This window comes from Oryza glaberrima, chromosome 3 (assembly GCF_000147395.1).
Source record: "Oryza glaberrima chromosome 3, OglaRS2, whole genome shotgun sequence".
Classification (NCBI taxonomy): Eukaryota; Viridiplantae; Streptophyta; class Magnoliopsida; order Poales; family Poaceae; genus Oryza; species Oryza glaberrima.
This window is the reverse complement of record NC_068328.1, coordinates 3,080,032-3,098,957: the sequence shown is the minus strand read 5'-3', so window position 1 is coordinate 3,098,957 and position 18,926 is coordinate 3,080,032. Positions and strand designations below refer to the sequence as shown.

At 43.8% G+C, this 18,926-nt stretch overlaps 1 protein-coding gene across 1 annotated transcript; it reads left to right on the top strand.

Annotated features, from left to right (window-relative positions):
* Positions 1 to 12,917: 12,917 nt before the first annotated feature.
* On the top strand, positions 12,918 to 18,857 carry LOC127766628 (sulfate transporter 3.1-like). Its single transcript, XM_052291732.1, has 10 exons — positions 12,918 to 13,357; positions 13,457 to 13,836; positions 14,854 to 14,919; positions 16,829 to 16,942; positions 17,055 to 17,171; positions 17,272 to 17,398; positions 17,479 to 17,956; positions 18,061 to 18,146; positions 18,239 to 18,315; positions 18,430 to 18,857. The coding sequence occupies exons 1-10, from the start codon at positions 13,018 to 13,020 to the stop codon at positions 18,616 to 18,618; spliced, it is 1,974 nt and encodes a 657-aa protein (XP_052147692.1). The 5' UTR covers positions 12,918 to 13,017; the 3' UTR covers positions 18,619 to 18,857.
* Positions 18,858 to 18,926: the final 69 nt, after the last annotated feature.

Below are 18,926 nucleotides of genomic sequence, written 5' to 3'. Positions count from 1 at the left end.
AGCAACTTAAAAGCCAATATTAAAAAAAACTACATAAATTTTAGTATAATCTTAAAATTAAGTTTTACAATTTAAAGAGTGAATTGCATATTGGGCTATCTATCTTTACCACATTTACAGCTTGGACTAGCTCTATTACAATGGTCTCAGTTTAAACCAGCTACACTTGCAATCTGTTGCACTTTGGACTAGCTTTGTTGTGTGTCAGTCATCACCACCATCGACCAGCACCGTTGATTGGATGCTTGCCGCTCGCCGTAAACTCCATTTCCATCCTCTCTACAAGGAGGTCATGTGGTACCTGGAAGGGCCAACAGCAAACCATGCGTGCTTGCATCAAAATCAATGGGAGTGGATGGGTGCATCTTGCGGCTCCAAACTGGTGAGCTCCATCAAGGCGCTCCGCCAGGAATATCTCCTAGTGTGACTTGTCGAACCGCTGCCCATTGTGGAGATGGAGGATGAAGATGGTGGGAGGCACAATTTGGGCTGTACAGAGCTTAAGCTCAAGGCGGGTTCCACAAGGGGGAGCCGTGGAGAAGACCTCCATAATCTTGCTACCAACCTGCTCTTGCACATCCACGAGCATGCTGCTGCTTTACCCTCTTGCTCCCTTGCTATTTGCACCTGCTCCTCCACAAGCCTACCAATTTCTTGTTCATGCTCCAGAATGAGCCACCACCGCTATCATGCTCCTGCTCTCTCCAGATCAAGTGCAAGGCACACCAAACTTGGGGGATGGTTGCTCTTAACATGCTGATGCGGTTCGAGCAGAGTTAGAGGCAAGCGTAGGAGATCAGCATTTAGCAGTGCAAGATAGGTGGAGGCAGCGTCGTGCCGTCCTAGCAACACAGAAGGGAGCTGGTCGGGGGCAGGTGAAGGGATAATGGTGCCGGAGTTAAAAGAGGAGATGGGATAAGGTGGACCAAAGTGCAACACTTGGTAAGCTTACTTGGTGTAAAGTGAAAACACTATAGTAGGCCTAGTCCAAGTTGCAAGTGTGGTAATAATAAGTGGCCTAATATGCAATTCACTCCCATTTAAATTTTGGCCGCAACCTATGGGGGCTCTGTGGCTAACTGTCTGCTGCACCTCGATATCAGACTTTCCTATGGGCTTTATTGATAGGTAGTGTGGAGAAAAAAGGCCCATATGTCCGTTAATATGGTTGCTAGACTGGGCTATATGCTCTTGAAGATGCACCTAAATTGGGCCGTAAGAGAAGCCCATGTTATTGGGGAATAAGTTCATCTAAGGTCCCTTAACTTGTCAACGAATCCGATTTTCGTCCTTCAACCGGAAAACCAGATACAATAGATCCCTCAAGTATTAAAACCAGTGCAGAAAAGGTCCCTCAGTGGTTTAGATGGCGGTTTTGGCTGACGTGGCACTTATGTGGCTAGTTTGACTCGGTCTTCATCTGACGTGTCGTGGATGTGGCGCTTAGGTGGCAGTTCGATCCAGAAAAATAATAAAACCCGTGGGACCCACATGTCAGTTTTAGACAAAATAATAAAAAATAGTGGGGCTCACGTGGGGCCCACATGTCATTCCCCCCGGGTTTCCTCCTCTCTCCCCATCTCCCCTCTCTCTCATGCAAGGTTCGGCGCCCGGAGTAGAAGCACCACCTCGGCACGTCTGCTGGCGACGGCGACGGCGATGGCGACGCGCCCTTGCCGCCGGGCTTGGCCAGCGCGGCCCCCGACTTGTACTCATCGCCGTGGCCGCGCACAATAAGCTCCTGCAGATGCCTCCTTGCCGTGGCCGCCCATGTGCATCCGCAGGTTGTCGTCGCGCTTGAAGCCCTTGCTGCACACGCTGCAGAAGTGCATGTGCGGCGCCAGGATCTTGTCCTTCTTGATCCGGACCACCTAGTAGGAGCCCCGCGGCGGGATGTGCTCACCGTCGGCGTCGGCGCCCTCGTCGACGTCGCTGCTATCGTGCTTGCCGTCCGCGTCGTTGCCGCCGCGGTGGTTCTTGGAGATGGAGACGAGCTGCATGACGCGAGCGTGGCCGTGCGGCAGAGCGCGGGTCGCGGCCTCGGCGGAGCGGCCGGCCGGCGTTATATGGTGTTAGGCTAAAAAACACGTGAGCTTAATCGGTCCTTGCGCTCGACGGATCGAAGATCTCCTGCCTCTACCTGCGCCGCCGCACCGATCTCCATCGCCGCCGTCGACTGCGACCAGCAGCGCCGCACACACTCCCCCCTCCTACTCCTCCTTGCGCCGGGCCCAAGTGGCGTCTTCTCGGCCTCGACTAATCTGATTTTGTGGCATTGCGAGGGAGAGAAAGGGTTGTGTGTTCTAGCGAAGTGAAAGTTTTGGAGCTAGGGCTAAAGAGGGGAGCGCGGTAGCAGTCGGAGCAGGAGCAGGAACATGCTCGCCGGCGACCTCCTCCTCCGGCCACCTCCGCCGCCGCCGCCGCTCCGCCTGCCTCTCTGCTCCGCCGCGGCCTGCCGACTCACCTCCTCGCCCAGCGCTCCTGCCGGCCGCCGAACCTTGCGTGAGAGAGATGAAGAGAGAGGAGGAAGAAGAGGGGGTGAGCATGACACGTGGGGCCCATGTGGGCCCCACCATTTTTTATTATTTTGTGTGTAAAACTGACATTTGGGTCCCACAGGTTTTATTATTTTTCCGGATCGAATTGCCACGTAAGCGCCACGTCAATGACACGTCAGATGAAGACCGAGTCAAACTAGCCACATAAGCGCCACGTCAGCCAAAACCGCCATCTAAACCGACGAGAGACCTTTTCTGCACCGGTTTTGATAGTTGGGGGATCTACTGTATCTGGTTTTTCGGTTGAAGGATGAAAATCGGATTCGTTGACAAGTTAAGGGACCTCAAATGAACTTATTCCTATATTTTTCGAGATATTTTCGGCCCATAGCGGCGCAACACAGGGGGAAAGCTCGCCGGCTTTCGCTTTATTCCGACCGATCATCATCGACCAGATATTCATCAATCATCATCATCATCATCATCAGATATACAGTTGAAAAAACATGAAATCATCACAGCTAGTGGAGCATCGGTGGTGATGCAGTTGACGCTTGCAATTAGCAAATCAAATGCTGCTGCGCAAGTCAACCGCCATTATCTCCCCATTAATTAGCTTTCTTCTCCTTCTTCTTCTTCTTCCTCCTCCCCCACCACGGACCACAGTGCGCTGAAAACGCCGCGCGTTCATCGATGCTTCAGTTTCAGAGAAAAAGAAGCTCTCCTTTTTGGTCACTTGCCATCTCACCTTTCTGCCAATAATTAACTAGTGGCTTCAATGATCCACCATGGACTGGCCCGCCATATATATGGAGAGATTCCCAGACCACATTTGGGTGCAGTTCTCGATCTTACTGACATACTGATCGATCGATCGATCAGGTGATTTTCAGATAGCTTGTCAGGTTTCTGATGGAATGCTTGAGAGTTCAGAAACATTCCTGCTTGTTTGTCACCATGCACACATTAGCTAGTAGTCTAGTAACAATGTGAGGCTACTATTTTACCATACATTCCTGTCTACCAGAGTACCAGACAGTGAGAACGTACTATGCCCATCTGGCCATCTAGTCATCTTGGTGGCTTAGCTGGAATTTGTCTGTGGTTTCCGGTGTCCATGGAGTTTTGCTGTCCAAGAATGTGTCACCCTCTTCCTCCTCTTCTTCACCAATCTATGTGGCTTGGGCTAGCTGGAGAGTGTTCTTTCGCGCCTTTTTTGGCTGTGGCCGAGAATGCAGCGACGGTGCGTGGCCATGGCTGCGTGGCGCGAGCGAATGGTCGAGTGGACGTCGGTGGCAGCCGTCTGGTCCTACCGGCGTCCGGAGCTTGAGGAGGAGGGGGGAGCAACCGGGCCCTTTCTGACAGCAACCGGTTCAAAAACCAAATGCGAAGAAACGGTTGCTGTTTATCTGCTACTGCTTCTTTCTGACAGAAATGGAGCAGATTCCGGGCTTGAAATGGCCATCTTTTTTACCTGCATCTCTACCAACAGTTTCTGAGATGAGATAAAGAGCCATCGGTTTCAGAATCCAGGAAGAGGATCGATGTCGTTGGGGTGCAGCAACAATTGCAATGTAATGTCACTGTGTGTCAGTTCAGATAACTTTTGCTCAAACAGATGTTGCTCTCTCTCTCTCTCTCTCACTCACTCTCTGCATCTCACATTACTAGCTAGCTAGCTTGGTTCTTGAAATGACCGGTGAACTGTTGTTTGTTTTGTATAAACGGGTTTGCATTGCACGCAATCGTTTTCGGCGTAGAGACGTGGAGGGAAGGATATGATGGCCGTCGTGATCTGATTCAGTTGGTGGAGAAAAGAAAGAAGCCAAATCTCTGCATGAGACTATGAGAGTGTGGGTATACTTCTGATGAACAGGGAGTTGTTGCTGTTTGTCGACGCAATCTACAGGAGTCGCCATTGAAAATCTCACCCTTTTCTTGCTCAATTATGCAGCCAACAAATAATTTGTGTCCGGATCTTGTTCCACAACTGCATGATATATATGATGGGCTATAGAGCTGACCTCCTAATAAACTGAAGAACCTATATATTTAGGCTTCAGTGGAGAATGTTTTTCTTTTCTTTTTCTGGATGAGACATTCGGTGGAGAATGTCGTGTGCAGTAGAAACAGTTTCAATGGCCTGAAACCCAGGCAGTACAATAATACGAGCCGAAAAGGAGTTTTGATTCACCAGGAACCACAATTCTGTGTGATGGTAGGTATAATACAGTTTCAGTGTTGATATTATGATATATATGCTGTTCAGCATATCTGAACTTAGCACTTCCAACAGTTCTGCATGGACCTATGCAAAAGATTCTCTGGTGCTTTGCAAAAACATGTTTCCTTAGAAAATCTTCAGAAAAATATCACCAAGTAGTTACATACTTCTATTTTTAAAAAGTAAAATAAAATAAGAGAGAGCAAAGCTCTGTTGCTTCCTTTCAGTTATCCAAAAGTGACTTCTTTACAACTTACTATTAACATGATGGTGTAAATTAAAAGGTCAACAGAAGAATGCATAGTTGACATACTTCGGCAGGCAAATGATTCCTCCAAAAGGGAAAAAAAGAGAAAAAAATGAAAACAAAAGATAAAATAAGATAGGATACGTTGAGATGTAGAGGCTGGATTGGTTTAAATTATTTTTTAAAAAAGAAAAAAAGTGGTAGAACTAGAACAAAAGCTCTTGAACAACCACTCTACTCTCTCTCCTTTTCGTAGATGAAGAGGGTGTGAGCTCTGCTTGTCCAGGTCTCACTCTTTTTTTTTTCTTTTCTGACTTTTGACCTTATGAGGCCAAAGCCCTTTCTGATTCAAGTGCAACCGGGGAAGGCAATACTCTGCCTTGTCTAACTTCTCACTTTTCCATCTAATGGAACATTCATCCAATGTTGATGTTTCATTTCAGGAGTCATTAGTCCAAATTGCTCACTGGTTAATCATGCCAGCTTATGTACTACTACCTCTGCATTTTATAATATGACGTAGTTGACTTTTTAAAATTGTTTAATGATTTTTTTTCTTTAATTATTGGTGCAAATAGAAAAATGTACTAGACATGGTTAAAGTATTTTTGATGGTAAATCTGGTTGCACTATTTTTTTAATTAGGTAATTAAATAAATATTGTTGATTAAAGATTGAGGAAAAAAAGACGAGTGCATCATACATATAAAAAATAGAGGTTGCAGTGCTAAAAAGCGTACTAGATAAGTACTAAAAATTTCGTAATAAACTGATTTATCTAGTTAAATCAAAGGTTGATGAACTCTTACTAACACTTATGTGTCATATTGTGAATACATCTAGATTTCCTATGATTTCATCTAGTTAAATCAAACACAGTTGATACCATAGTTTCTAGTAATAGCTTTATAAAACAATTTAATATGGTTGTAGCATTGCTCTTTTAAAAACTGAATCAAAAGTATTTTTGTGTACTGTGGAGACCGGGAGTTTCTTCCATTAACTGAAAAGTAATGCCAAACTATGTAGAAGTAGAACCGTTTTCTAAAAAGTCATGCCGACCAATGTAGAAACTGAGGATGAAAGTGGTGGAGGAACTGCTCCATTTGCTGATGCCTCTCCTCATCTAAACAAAAGGTGCATACACCTTCAGGACATGCACCATTGCCACCATTCAACTTTTGTAATTGACATGGATCTTTCTGGGTGACCTATCCACATGATAAACGAATTCAGCCTGCATGAGAGTTTTTCTGAGGAAGGTTGTAACTTGGAAGGTTCTACTGCGACACTCACCCACTCCAGGTTCTTTTCTTCATTTATAGATAGAAGTACTGAAAAATACATACATATAGAGCATGTTAAAATATGTTTACCTAAATTTTATGGTACAGATGTATATTACTGTATTTAGATACAGAAATATTATTGCACACATTTGCATTCTAGACCTTTTTTGCAAATATATTTCAAAATGCTCTAGATGTATGTAATTTTGACGATTCTTAGTAAAATATCGTGCAAAAATCTAGAGTGGTCGTGGCTACACTTGAGTTCAAAAATTATATTAGTATGTACTTCACGTTGCAAATAGATTGTACAGAGTGACGATATATTAATTGGAAGAAGCACTCCAATCACCTGTTGGCATAGTGGTGGAGTCGTGTGTGCATGATTTTACCTATCAAAAATTCAAATGCCAGTGTCCACAAATAAAACCATATGCATCTTTAGTTGCTGCATAGTCTATAAGTAATATTATCACAGTGACACTGTTGACTTTATTTTTTTAGCTTTGACCATTATTTTTCTATTAGAATTTAATGATAATATCTAATAAAATTATAACATTGTTAGGTCCCGTTCGTTTCTACTAAAAAGAGGGGATGAAATTTTGGATACTCATGGCATGCTTTTCAAACTACTAAACGGTGCGTTTCGTGCGAAAACTTTTTATATGAAAGTTGCTCTAAAATATCAGATTAATCCATTTTTCAAGTTTGTAATAATTAAAACTCAATTAATCAAACGTTATTATCACCTCGTTTTGTGTGAAATACTTAATCTTTATCTTCATCTTCAGGAGATTCAAACACCACCTTAAACAACCTATAAAGAAAGATCTACCTATAGGAATTTATGTTTTTAAACTAAATATTTTGAGAGATATTGGTGGTTACAGTTTTAAAAGTTTGACTGAACAATTAACAATATCATCATGTATTCAAATAGGGAGGTGTACTTCCTCTGTCCAAAAGAACTGATATATCGTTGTAACACCATCAAATTGGACGTAAGCCAGATCCTGTGCAATATGCATTGAACCTGGTGGGTGATTAGGAGTTCAAACAAATTCTCTACCATCGGTCAGGAGAGGGTTGTTCAGTTGCACCAAACATATATATGATAATCGTGATGAAATCAGCACGTAACACGTCGACAGAGAATAATTCAACGTACAAAAAAGAAAAGGTAAATTCACTGAAACTGAAAGTACGACAGTATTCCATCTTTTCGTCTCAACAACCAAATGCCCCTCTGCATATCGATTCAGTCACCCCACACACATTTCTGACGATTCTTCTTCGCAAGGTGACACCTGCTTCTGCTCCAAAACAATCTAGCAGCAGGCACCCGTGTCTAGCTAAAGCAGACGGCGGGCGAGAATCTAAACACGAAGAACACAGCAAAATCCAGCGAGAAGTGGAGGAGATGAAATGGCAGCCGAGCACTCGTCGCCGATCCAAAAAAAAAAAAAAAAGGCAAGCTAAAGCGAGCAAGAATCCTGCAATGTGCTACTGCTCATATCGCTGTCTCCGATGACTCAGTTCGTTCTTGCATTGCCACACATGCTCCCACTGACAAAAATAACGTCAAGCAGCAAAGCAAAGCAGCAGCAATAGCATATCCTCGTGGAGATGTGAACCTGCACTTCTTTAGGACTCGCCGCGATGATGATTCAGATATGCTTGAATAATGCCGAGATGCTTTGTGCCATGCATTTCTGTTCATCATCCAAGAGACGAGATCAATTGGTTTTCTGAGAATGCTACTAACTTATTGTCCTGAGTTCCATGGAGGGGAATATTTTGTGGGCCTTGTAAATTGGATACGAAAATGACCGGCAAAACCGTATTTCTTTCAGATTTAATCTGGATACGAAGATATAAAGATAGGTTGGAAATTGTCAATACTTTCTTGGGCGATGGACAACTCTGAATTTCATTTCCAGAAACCAGAAGTTAATATCGAAATTACAAGAGCTGCTTCTCTTGACGTCTTGTCAGAGTGGACACTTGTCTGATCATTGAGATCAGTGGTTGTATTCTAATCCTTATCAACGACAAGATTTTCAAGAGTTTTATGGGGCTCAAATTGTTCAGTTTTTCTTCTGAAACTGCAACACTTTCTGCATTCCAAATAAGCCAAGACATCAGTGGCTTGGACCAGTAACTTCTTTCTGCAAGCAAAGATGAGTTTGGATTCGTGAGTTGATCCATGGGACCATCCATGGAGATGTTGGTGTGTGGCCGTTTGCAGTTGCGTTGTACTCCCAACCACCCTACAAAAGGTCCTAAGGAGCTTTTAATAGATACAACTTCTTCTAAAATCTTCAACTCCTTTACACGATCCAGATTCTAACATAAATTATTCTAAAAATTTGTAATTGTGAAATTTATAGAAAATAAACTAGAAACAAGAAGCTGCAAAACCCAACTTTTTATATATTGTAGTTGTGAAATTTAGAAAATAAACTACAAACAAGAAGCTATAAAATTTAACTTTTCTATATTCTCATCAACTAGTTTCTCGCCCACTACTTCTCAAAACTTGAACTCCCCCAGCAGGGTCAAAAGCTAGTGAGTGCCCTGTTGCTTCTGGCACACCTGCTTTTGTGTGCAAACACTGAGTAATTATCCATGTCCTGTCAAACTGATTTTATTAGCATCCCTGATCTTGATTCTGGAAGCCTCTCTTGATTTGATTAGAAAAGGCACTATAGCTTGAAATGAAGGGAACCGGCCACTAACATGAGCAGTTCAGGAACCTTCTTCTTGGGAACTTATTGTAGTAGTATTTATCAGTAATAAACCTAAAGTTAGTATGTTGGAAGGTAGAATTTTTATCTGAAAGTAGCTAAGGTTGGCAAGGGAACCAACTCCACAGATGCAGTTGAATGTGTGATTAGGCCTTGTGTGAGTGACCAGGTCAATGATGTCAGTTCTTGTGTAGGCACCATGCTATTAGGTTCTGAATTTCTGATAATAAAGTTTTCTGTAAAGAACCTCTTGATCTGCCTACATCCAAAGAAAATAGTACTACCTTTTGGTTAGTTTAATTCTTACATTACCTTTTGCCATCATTCAGAACCTTCAGTCAGCACAATTGTTTACTGGTACTGTACCTCATGATTCAGGTGTCTCCAGTCACTGTAACCATTTCTCTGAATTTAACATACTGAGCAGCAGAAACATATCTGGATTGGGAATTCTGACCAGTTTCTACCTAAGAGCAAGTATAATAGTAGGCTATAAGCCGGCTAAATATTGAGTTGGAGGAAAGAAGAGAGGAGAGAGAGAAGCGGGTTGTAAACTAACAGCCGGCTTGGACACAAGAACCAAGAAACTCTGTGAGAGAGACAAGTTAGCCATGTATTAATTGTCAAGAGCTAACTATTATATGAGTAGGCTGAGAGAAGGCTATAAAGAACCTTATAGCCAGCAGGTCGGCTGTATTATTAGCCTTGCTCTAAGCAGTAATTATTAATTAATTACCCTGCCTAACTTTCTGTTTATGGTGACAAAGTGTGCAGCAGAATTTCTGACAGGAACAGCTCCTGTGATTCTCAGCATGGCACCTCTGATTTGGGGCCTGTTTAGTTCATAAATTTTTTTTTTAAAAACATCACATCAAATGTTTGGACACATGTATGAAGTATTAAATATAGATAAAAACAAAAAACTAATTGCACAGTTAGAAGGAAAATCGCGAGACGAATCTTTTGAGTCTAATTAATCCATGATTAACCATAAATGCTACAGTAACCCACATGTGCTAATGACGGATTAATTAGGCTCAAAAGATTCGTCTCGCGGTTTCCAGACGAGTTATGAAATTAGTTTTCTCATTCGTGTCCGAAAACCTCTTCCAACATCCAGTCAAACGTTCGATGTGACACCCAAACATTTTCTTTTCCCCACCTAAACAGGTCCTTGATGTGGTAGATGCGTGCAGCCCATTTGTGTTGTGATTTGTGAACAATAATTCAGTTATTTCCTCTGAGCTCTGGTCAGAGAGGTCAACGCCTTAGTGCAGCTTTGACCCGCTGATAAGCTGATACGCGTCTAATCAGCTCTTTCGGTGGCGTACACGCGCTGCGCTGCGTATCTGCGTCACACTGACCTGTTGCCTTGCACAACGAGCTAACTGATAATTGAGCTAAACAATTAATTCAATCATTCAACCCAAGAATTCAAATCGAAAATGTTTTTGACGCTTTCAAATTTCTAAAATAGCAGGCATTTCGCTATCTATTAATTTAATTAGTGACGTGGAATCGCGTACACCATAACAGGTACTACACACGTTTCAATTACTTATCATTTTTTTTCCTAAGTTAAACATTACTATTTTTATCAACTCATTTAAAAATTTATAGTTTACTAGCATGCGAATTGTGTACTTATAAAATATTGCTAATAGTGAATACTAAAACTCTGTAATTATAGTTTATCATGATGTTAAACTCGGTAATTTTCTTAAAAAAATAATATTTAAAGATACTCATGTTTAACTTGGAAAAGACTAAAACAATGAGTAATTTGAAACATAGTGTAAAAATGGTTAGGGTGTGTTTAGTTGTTTTGGTGTAAAGTTTTTGAAGTATATGGACACACATTTGAAGTATTAAACGTGGACTAATAACAAAACAAATTATAGATTCCGCCTGTAAACTGCGAGACGAACTTATTAAGCCTAATTAAGTCGTCATTAGCAAATGTTTACTTTAGCATCACATTGTCAAATCATGGCGTAATTAAACTTAAAATATTTGTTTCGTAATTTACTTACAAACTGTGTAATTGGTTTTTTTTCCACATTTAATACTTTTATATATATGTCCAAATATTTGATGTGATGTTGTTGGCCAAAACTTTTTAAGAATCTAAACAAGGCCTGGCCGATGAACAAATCTTCTAGGGCCTCAATTATTAGGTTTCTGGGCCCGATGCACGTGCACTCATGCAGGGTGGTCAATGATTAGATTAAGACGTCGATCGGTCGCTGGGGCTAATCTCCAATCTCTTGTGGTGTTTTTGGGAGGTCAAGAAGGCAACGCAACGAGTGCAGCAACTGTGGCCACTAGCTGAGCCCAGCTTAAGCTAGCTTTGCCTGCCACTGTGTTGGATACCCACACACTTTGGATGATCAAATTAATCATCATCATTATCATTGTCATTATCATCATCCTGCCACTAATTTAAAAGGCGTTTCCAACTGGGGCAGCAGCCACTGATCTTGAGAAAAGGTTAATACGTGTTTGTGCGTCTTAATTGTTGGATTAGTGGGTTTTTAGGCCACGTCGATCCGTGCCGTCTCCTGGGAAGATACTCTAATTAAATGGTCTTTTGGTAGTTATTAGTTAATTGATTTTGTTGTGTGGATTGCATTGGACTAGCTTTCAGAAAGAGTATCTAGATTAGTGCTCTTTTCTTTGGCTCGATCTGGCCGCAGGATCGCTACATGACGTATACATATATATACACCTTGTCTTTCATTTTTTTTTAAAAAAATAAATTCAGAACGCAACAAACAGTATAGTTTACATATGTATGAGATTACGTCATCACACAAGTACTCTCCCTGTTCCAAGTGGCAACATAAACCACGTGGCATGCCACGTTGGCCTGATACGATGTTCTATATATATCCACATGCTCTTTGGTTATTTTAGTCAAATTACTGGTCATATTTATGAGTTAGGACACGAGAGATGGACGAGTTAAACCCGGTTTGTATCTGTGGAATGAAATCCCAGCAAATCTGGAAAATCACGTACGAACGTGCCAACAAAACACGGCACTATAATCACACGGATGCAGGTGGCCCATCTCATCATCAATCATCATCTCTGCAGCGTGACAGTAACATGAACACACGTCTCAGCCACAGCCAGACACATATTTACGAGTAATATCTTTAAAAAAAGGCAAACCCTGAGTTTTCGTGTCCAACGTTTAACCGTCCATCTTATTTGAAAAAATTATAAATTTTTTTGAAAAGACAAGTCACGCATAAAGTATTAATCATGTTTTATCATCTAACAACAATGAAAATACTAATTATAAAAAAAATTATATAAAACGGACAGTCAAACATTGAACACGAAAAATCAGAGTTTGTCTTTTTTTTTTTGGAACGGAGAGAGTATGTAGCGGCTAATAGTAAGAATATACTGAATTTGTGCCTAACAAAAATTCGTCTGAAAATTGTGTTTCACATGCGTCATTTCTCTACTCCCCCCTCAAAAATTATTTTTTTGAACCCGTTTGTTTACCCGATTAATCGACGAACCGAGCATGCAAAAACCGGGAGATTTGCGTAGCCGAGCCACATACGGGTCGGGTCGGGTCAGGCTCGGTCGCACACGAGCCAGACACCCCGTGCCAACCTGCACCAACAGCGACCGGTGACGTGTCCCGTGTGCCCAACTTATCATTCCCCCCGCGTGGCCGCGTGCCACACGTACGCGCGCGTGCCGGGGGCTCCGGGACACGTCTCACTGACAGGTGGGACCCACGGCGCAGCGTCACGCGATCGCGACCCACACGCGGCGGGGTGGTGGGCCCCACCGCCATAGTAATCGCTCGAGCTCGCGCTCGAGCTCGCCGCGCCGCGGCCGCTATATATATCCCTCGCCGTAACAACGCTCATCTCAAACTCACTCACTCACACATACAAGCGCAGTTAAGATTAGCTAATCCAAGCTCTAGCTCGATCGCGCGGTCGCCGGAGCTGAGGTAGACGAAGGAGTGCGACGACCTAAGATGGGTAGTGGAAGCGCGGCGAACGGCGGCGGAGGAGGGGCGGGGGCGGCGAGGGTGCCGATGCCGGCGGCGAAGCCGTTCCTGGAGACGCTGGGGGGGAACATGAAGGAGACGTTCCTGCCGGACGACCCGTTCAGGGTGGTGCGGCGGGAGCGCGGGTGCGGGCGGCGCGCGGCGGCGGCGCTCCGGTACGTGTTCCCGTTCATGGAGTGGGCGCCGTCGTACACCCTCGGCACCCTCAAGTCCGACCTCATCGCCGGCATCACCATTGCCAGCCTCGCCATCCCCCAGGGCATCAGCTACGCCAAGCTCGCCAACCTCCCTCCCGTCCTCGGCCTCTGTACGCGCACACACACATACACATACAGTAGCTAACTTAGACGCCATTGATGCGATGATGCATGACGACCAGGTGTTCGACATGTGTTCCTGGCTGCAGATTCGAGCTTCGTGCCGCCGCTGGTGTACGCGATGATGGGGAGCTCGAGGGACCTGGCGGTGGGGACGGTGGCGGTGGCGTCGCTGCTGATCGGGTCGATGCTGAGCGAGGAGGTGTCGGCGGCGGAGGACCCGGCGCTGTACCTGCACGTCGCGCTCACCGCCACCTTCTTCGCCGGCGTGTTCCAGGCGCTGCTGGGGGTCTTGAGGCTGGGGTTCATCGTGGACTTCCTGTCGCACGCCACCATCGTCGGGTTCATGGGCGGCGCCGCCACCGTGGTGTGCCTGCAGCAGCTCAAGGGCATGTTCGGCCTCGACCACTTCACCACCGCCACCGACCTCGTCTCCGTCATGCGCTCCGTCTTCTCCCAAACCCACCTCGTACGTACCTACACATTAAATTATACTACTCCTGTATATATCCGAGAAACGTTGAGGAGTCTTCTGGCTAGTTTCACAAGATGATGTGCTAGTCGACCTGAATTTAAAACCTCCTCCTTTCTAATTATTTAATATAAAGTCATTTTCTAATATTCACGTTTTTTTTCTTTTTTTAATATCTAATTCGAATACACATACGTATGTACAGTACATGTACATATGCATGTATACGGATGGATCTTTGCATTAGCCAAGCCAGTGTCTGTGTACATGTGCCTAATTCCTAGGTCCCAAAATATAAAAGATTTTAGGGGTGTATTTGAGAAGAAGGGGATTGAGGAGATTGAGAAGATTACACAAAACGAGGTGAGCCATTAGCTCATGATTAATTGAGTATTAATTATTTTAAATTTTAAAAATGGATTAATATGATTTTTTAAAGCAACTTTATTATAGAAAATTTTTGCAAAAAGCGCACCGTTTAGTAGTTTGGGAAGCGTGCGTGCGAAAAACGAGGTGCTTTTTCCCTCAATGTCCTTCAAAAGAACCCTGTCTGGATAGAATATTTTATGTTAGTATGATAAATCTAAACAGACTCTATGTTTAAATTTGTTATAGAAAGTGTCTTATCCGTTTAAAATATGATATATTTTGGAATGGAGTGAATAGTATTCTAGCTGCGTCGTGCGGCCAGTGGCAATCTGTCTGTCCGCAACGGGGAGAGGTGACACAGGAGGACGACGACGAGTGTAACTGCGAGTCTGCGGCAGGGACATGACCCTGCACCTGCAACCTCGTCTCGATCGATCTGTCCGGTCACCTCTCCTACCTAGGAGTATAGTACTAGACTATAGTTTCTTCTCGCGATGAAAACCGGAGAGTTTTTACAGCTCTAATCTACGATGAATTAAGCTGATTAATTAGTTTTTACATGCTGATTTGATCTACGAGCGCTGTGTGTGTGTGTGTGGTCGTGACTGAATTGGACTGACTGACTGACTGATTGGTTGATTGCAGTGGCGATGGGAGAGCGTCGTCATGGGCTGCGGCTTCCTCTTCTTCCTCCTCATCACCCGCTTCTTCGTAAGTCCATGCTTAACACTCTCGTTCCTTTCCCTTTACTTTTGCTGTTGTAATTAACTCAAGCTAATTAGACATAGACTCATACTACTTTTTCTTCTTTTTTTTTTTGAAGAAAAGAACATTAAGGTCTAGATATGCATGCGCTTTTACTCGAGAATAATATAGCATATTAATTAGCACATGTTACACTTTCAGTCTTTGATGAAGTGTGATCTAGGGATATACTACTTGGTACTAGCAGAAAAAAAAAAGTAGTGTATGAGCCATAAGAATCGCCGGTAAATGCCTGGTCCAATCATCCTAAAAGCAGTACAGTAGTGTGTATGACGACGACGAGAGAATCCATTCATGACGGGAAATCACACCACACACTAATACCCACGATTGCGACAACTAAAAGCTTAGCTTTGTGACACCATAATTAGGATAGTTAATGGCGATAAGATTCCGTTTTGCATTCGTGCATGTGTGGTCGTGTAGTAAGTAACCCCAAAGATATTATGAGTTGGGACAAGTAAGCCGACGGCAACAGTAGTTGAGCAATTCAGCTTGATTCTAGAGCTTGAACATTTCTGAAACAGTAGATTACAAGTTAAGAAAACTAAGGTAGGTTAGTCTTGTGGTTGAAGTAAAACTATGGTTAGTCTCTCTTTTGCCTAGTGGTTACTTACTTGTAAGATGTAATTACTGCCAAAGTCAAAACTGACAAAGTCTGCCTGAGAGGCATGATTAAGAGAAATTGTCATGTAATGTTTTGGAGTCACATGTCTGTATGTAAGGACACAAACTCGTGAGGCCAAGGGAATCGATCCATTGGTCACTTTTGGATAGCTTGCATATGAGCATATCTGATGTCCTAATCTTCCTGTCCCCTATATGGTTTCTATTGTCATCTTCTCCTTGGCCTGAATATTCCTAGCATGCGTGCAACTTCTATACTGATCTCTAACTTGATAGTACTCCTTCCGTCCTAAAATATAAGGGATTTTAAGTTTCTGTTTGTATTGTTTGACCACTCGCTTTATTTAAAAAATTTGTGCAAATAACAAAACGAAAAGTTGTGCTTAAAATAATTTAGATAATAAAGTAAGTCACAAAAAATTAAATAATAATTTCAAATTTTTTTGAATAAAACGAGTGGTCAAACAATGTAAGCAAAAACTTAAAATCCCTTATATTATGGGACGAAGGGAGTACTAGTGCTACATCCGTGATTTTCCTTTGCGTCTGAAAATGAAAAAACTTTGTCTTGCTTGAGATGCAATGATGGAGAGCAAGTTTTAGGCGTGCAAGTTGTAATTTTGCAAGTTTTGTATCATGCTGTTTTTTTTCTAGTACATTTGACTTTGCTTATACTACTGATGAAAAGTGACAGATAATTCAGTGTCATGGGCTGCTCACAGAATAGCCCAATAATTGCAAATGGCCAAGGTCCACCAACTGGTGATATCAACTTTTTGGGCATGTTCACTTTGATGCCATTTTCAACCTTACCAAATTTTAGTAAAGTTGCCAAAAAAGTGGCTACATTTAGTTTGCTATCAAATTTTGATAACTATATAAGAAATCCTGCCAAAATTTCGGCATAGTACTATACCAAAATTTTAACATAGTTACCAAAATTTTGGCAGATTTTTTTGTCATCAAAGTGAACATGCCCTTTTTCTATAGTAAATCCGTGAGCAACCTTGGAGAAAATAGGGCCCTCATCTACATTCTTGAGCTATGCATATCAGCCGATTATCCTAGATTTACTGACTTATTTCTTCGCGCCATCATCACTAATTTCAGTACTGATTTGACATGTGCAAGAATGAATACAGTCCTTGTGGAATTTAAATTATGATCCAAGATTCCAATTTTATGTCTGAATTTCGAAGCTAAATTGATCAATCTTCCTTTTCTTCAGAGCAAGAGGAGGACAAGGTTCTTCTGGGTATCTGCAGCTGCGCCATTGGCGTCTGTCATCATCGGGAGCCTCCTGGTATACGTCACACATGCTGAAAACCATGGCATTCAAGTGGTAAGCACAGCAACTGATCAAAAACCTTCAACAAACTGCAAAACATAAACACAAACATGCAGTATAACATGGAACAGTACTAATTTACACGAGTGTTTTTACGATTTTCTAGATTGGTTACCTGAAGAAGGGCCTGAACCCACCGTCTGCCACAAGCCTGAACTTCTCGTCGCCGTACATGATGCTGGCCCTCAAGACCGGGATCATCACCGGCGTCATTGCCCTCGCTGTAAGCTTGAAAAATCGATTGATTTCTGCAGACATTGCAGTTCTGCATTACTTGATCGGACCGGAGTGCTGATGTATACTGTCTGTTTCTACGAATGCAGGAGGGGATTGCCGTAGGAAGGAGCTTTGCAATGTTCAAGAACTACCACATCGACGGCAACAAGGAGATGATCGCGTTTGGAACGATGAACATTGTGGGATCACTCACCTCTTGCTACCTCACCACCGGTATGCACATTCATGCCACGATCGAGCCAGGATTCGAACTCGAGAACTGTGGTTTTCTGATACCACGTGTGTGTATGCAGGTCCGTTCTCGAGGTCGGCCGTCAACTACAACGCCGGCTGCAAGACGGCGATGTCGAACGTGATCATGTCGGTGGCGGTGATGATCACGCTGTTGTTCTTGACGCCGCTGTTCCACTACACGCCGCTGGTGGTGCTGTCGGCGATCATCATGTCGGCGATGCTGGGGCTGATCGACTACCCGGCCGCCGTCCACCTGTGGCAGGTGGACAAGGTGGACTTCTGCGTCTGCCTCGGCGCCTACCTCGGCGTCGTCTTCGGCAGCGTCGAGATCGGCCTCGTCGTCGCCGTCGGGATCTCCATCCTTCGCGTGCTGCTGTTCGTGGCGCGGCCGAGGACGACGGTGCTCGGGAACATCCCCAACACGATGATCTACCGGCGGATGGACCAGTACACCGCCGCGCAGAGGGTCCCCGGCGTGCTCGTGCTCCGCGTCGACTCGCCCATCTACTTCACCAACGCCAGCTACCTGCGTGAGAGGTGAGCAAGATGAACAGAATTCAGCAAGCAGATTCACTCACCTCGTGTCCAGCTTGAAAAAAATTTGGATCTCTTACCATGGTCGACTTGTGACGCTCATTCAGGATCGCGCGGTGGATCGACGACGAGGAGGACCAGTGCAAGGAGAAGGGCGAGATGCAATTTCAGTACGTCGTCCTCGACATGGGTGGTAAGTTGTTCTTGCATCTTGATGGCCATGATTCATCTGAAGCATTGCAAAACTGTAGTAGCACCTGATCGATCTGTCTGAATGTGATGCAGCTGTCGGAAGCATCGACACCAGCGGGACGAGCATGCTGGATGAACTCAGGAAGACCCTGGACAGGAGGGGCCTTCAGGTAATTGCCATCTTCACTGCAAATGCATATATATAAGGCTTCAGATTCAGCTTTGTGCAGAGTTTCTGCATCAGGAACCCAGGCTGATTCAGTTACCTGCCATTGCCTTTTCAGATTGTGTTGGCGAACCCGGGGAGCGAGATCATGAAGAAGCTGGACAGCTCCAAGGTGCTTGAGGCGATCGGCCATGAGTGGATCTTCCCCACGGTGGGCGAGGCGGTGGCGGAGTGCGACTTTGTGATGCACTCGCAGAAGCCGGGAATGGTCATGGGCAGTGGAGCACCCCATGAGAACTTGGTCTGATTGGAGAAGAACTTACTGTAGTATGGTTGAGTTTGATCAACCTGAGGTTGTCAACAAGCAAAGCCGAGATAGATATAAGAATCTCGAGTATTGTAGTACTAAGTTGTCAAGGAAGTTCAAAGGAAAAAAATCACCTTTTTTTTGCAAGGCGAAAATTATGAGCCTCAGAGCCTGTACAGATGCATTGGAGCTACTTCTTTGAAGTATTGACTCAAGATCATACCTTTTTTCCAAATATCCATCCTGAATTCTTGATTCTTGCATGATGATTGTCTAAAGAGAATGAGCGCCTGACCGGAAAAAAAAAA

Excerpts from the sequence above, each read along its gene's own strand:
- LOC127766628 (XM_052291732.1), top strand. The coding sequence starts at position 13,018 with ATGGGTAGTGGAAGCGCGGCGAACGGCGGCGGAGGAGGGGCGGGGGCG. Across the intron at positions 16,943-17,054 it reads AAAACCATGGCATTCAAGTG|ATTGGTTACCTGAAGAAGGG; the intron begins GTAAGCACAGCA and ends ACGATTTTCTAG. Across the intron at positions 18,316-18,429 it reads TGGACAGGAGGGGCCTTCAG|ATTGTGTTGGCGAACCCGGG; the intron begins GTAATTGCCATC and ends TTGCCTTTTCAG.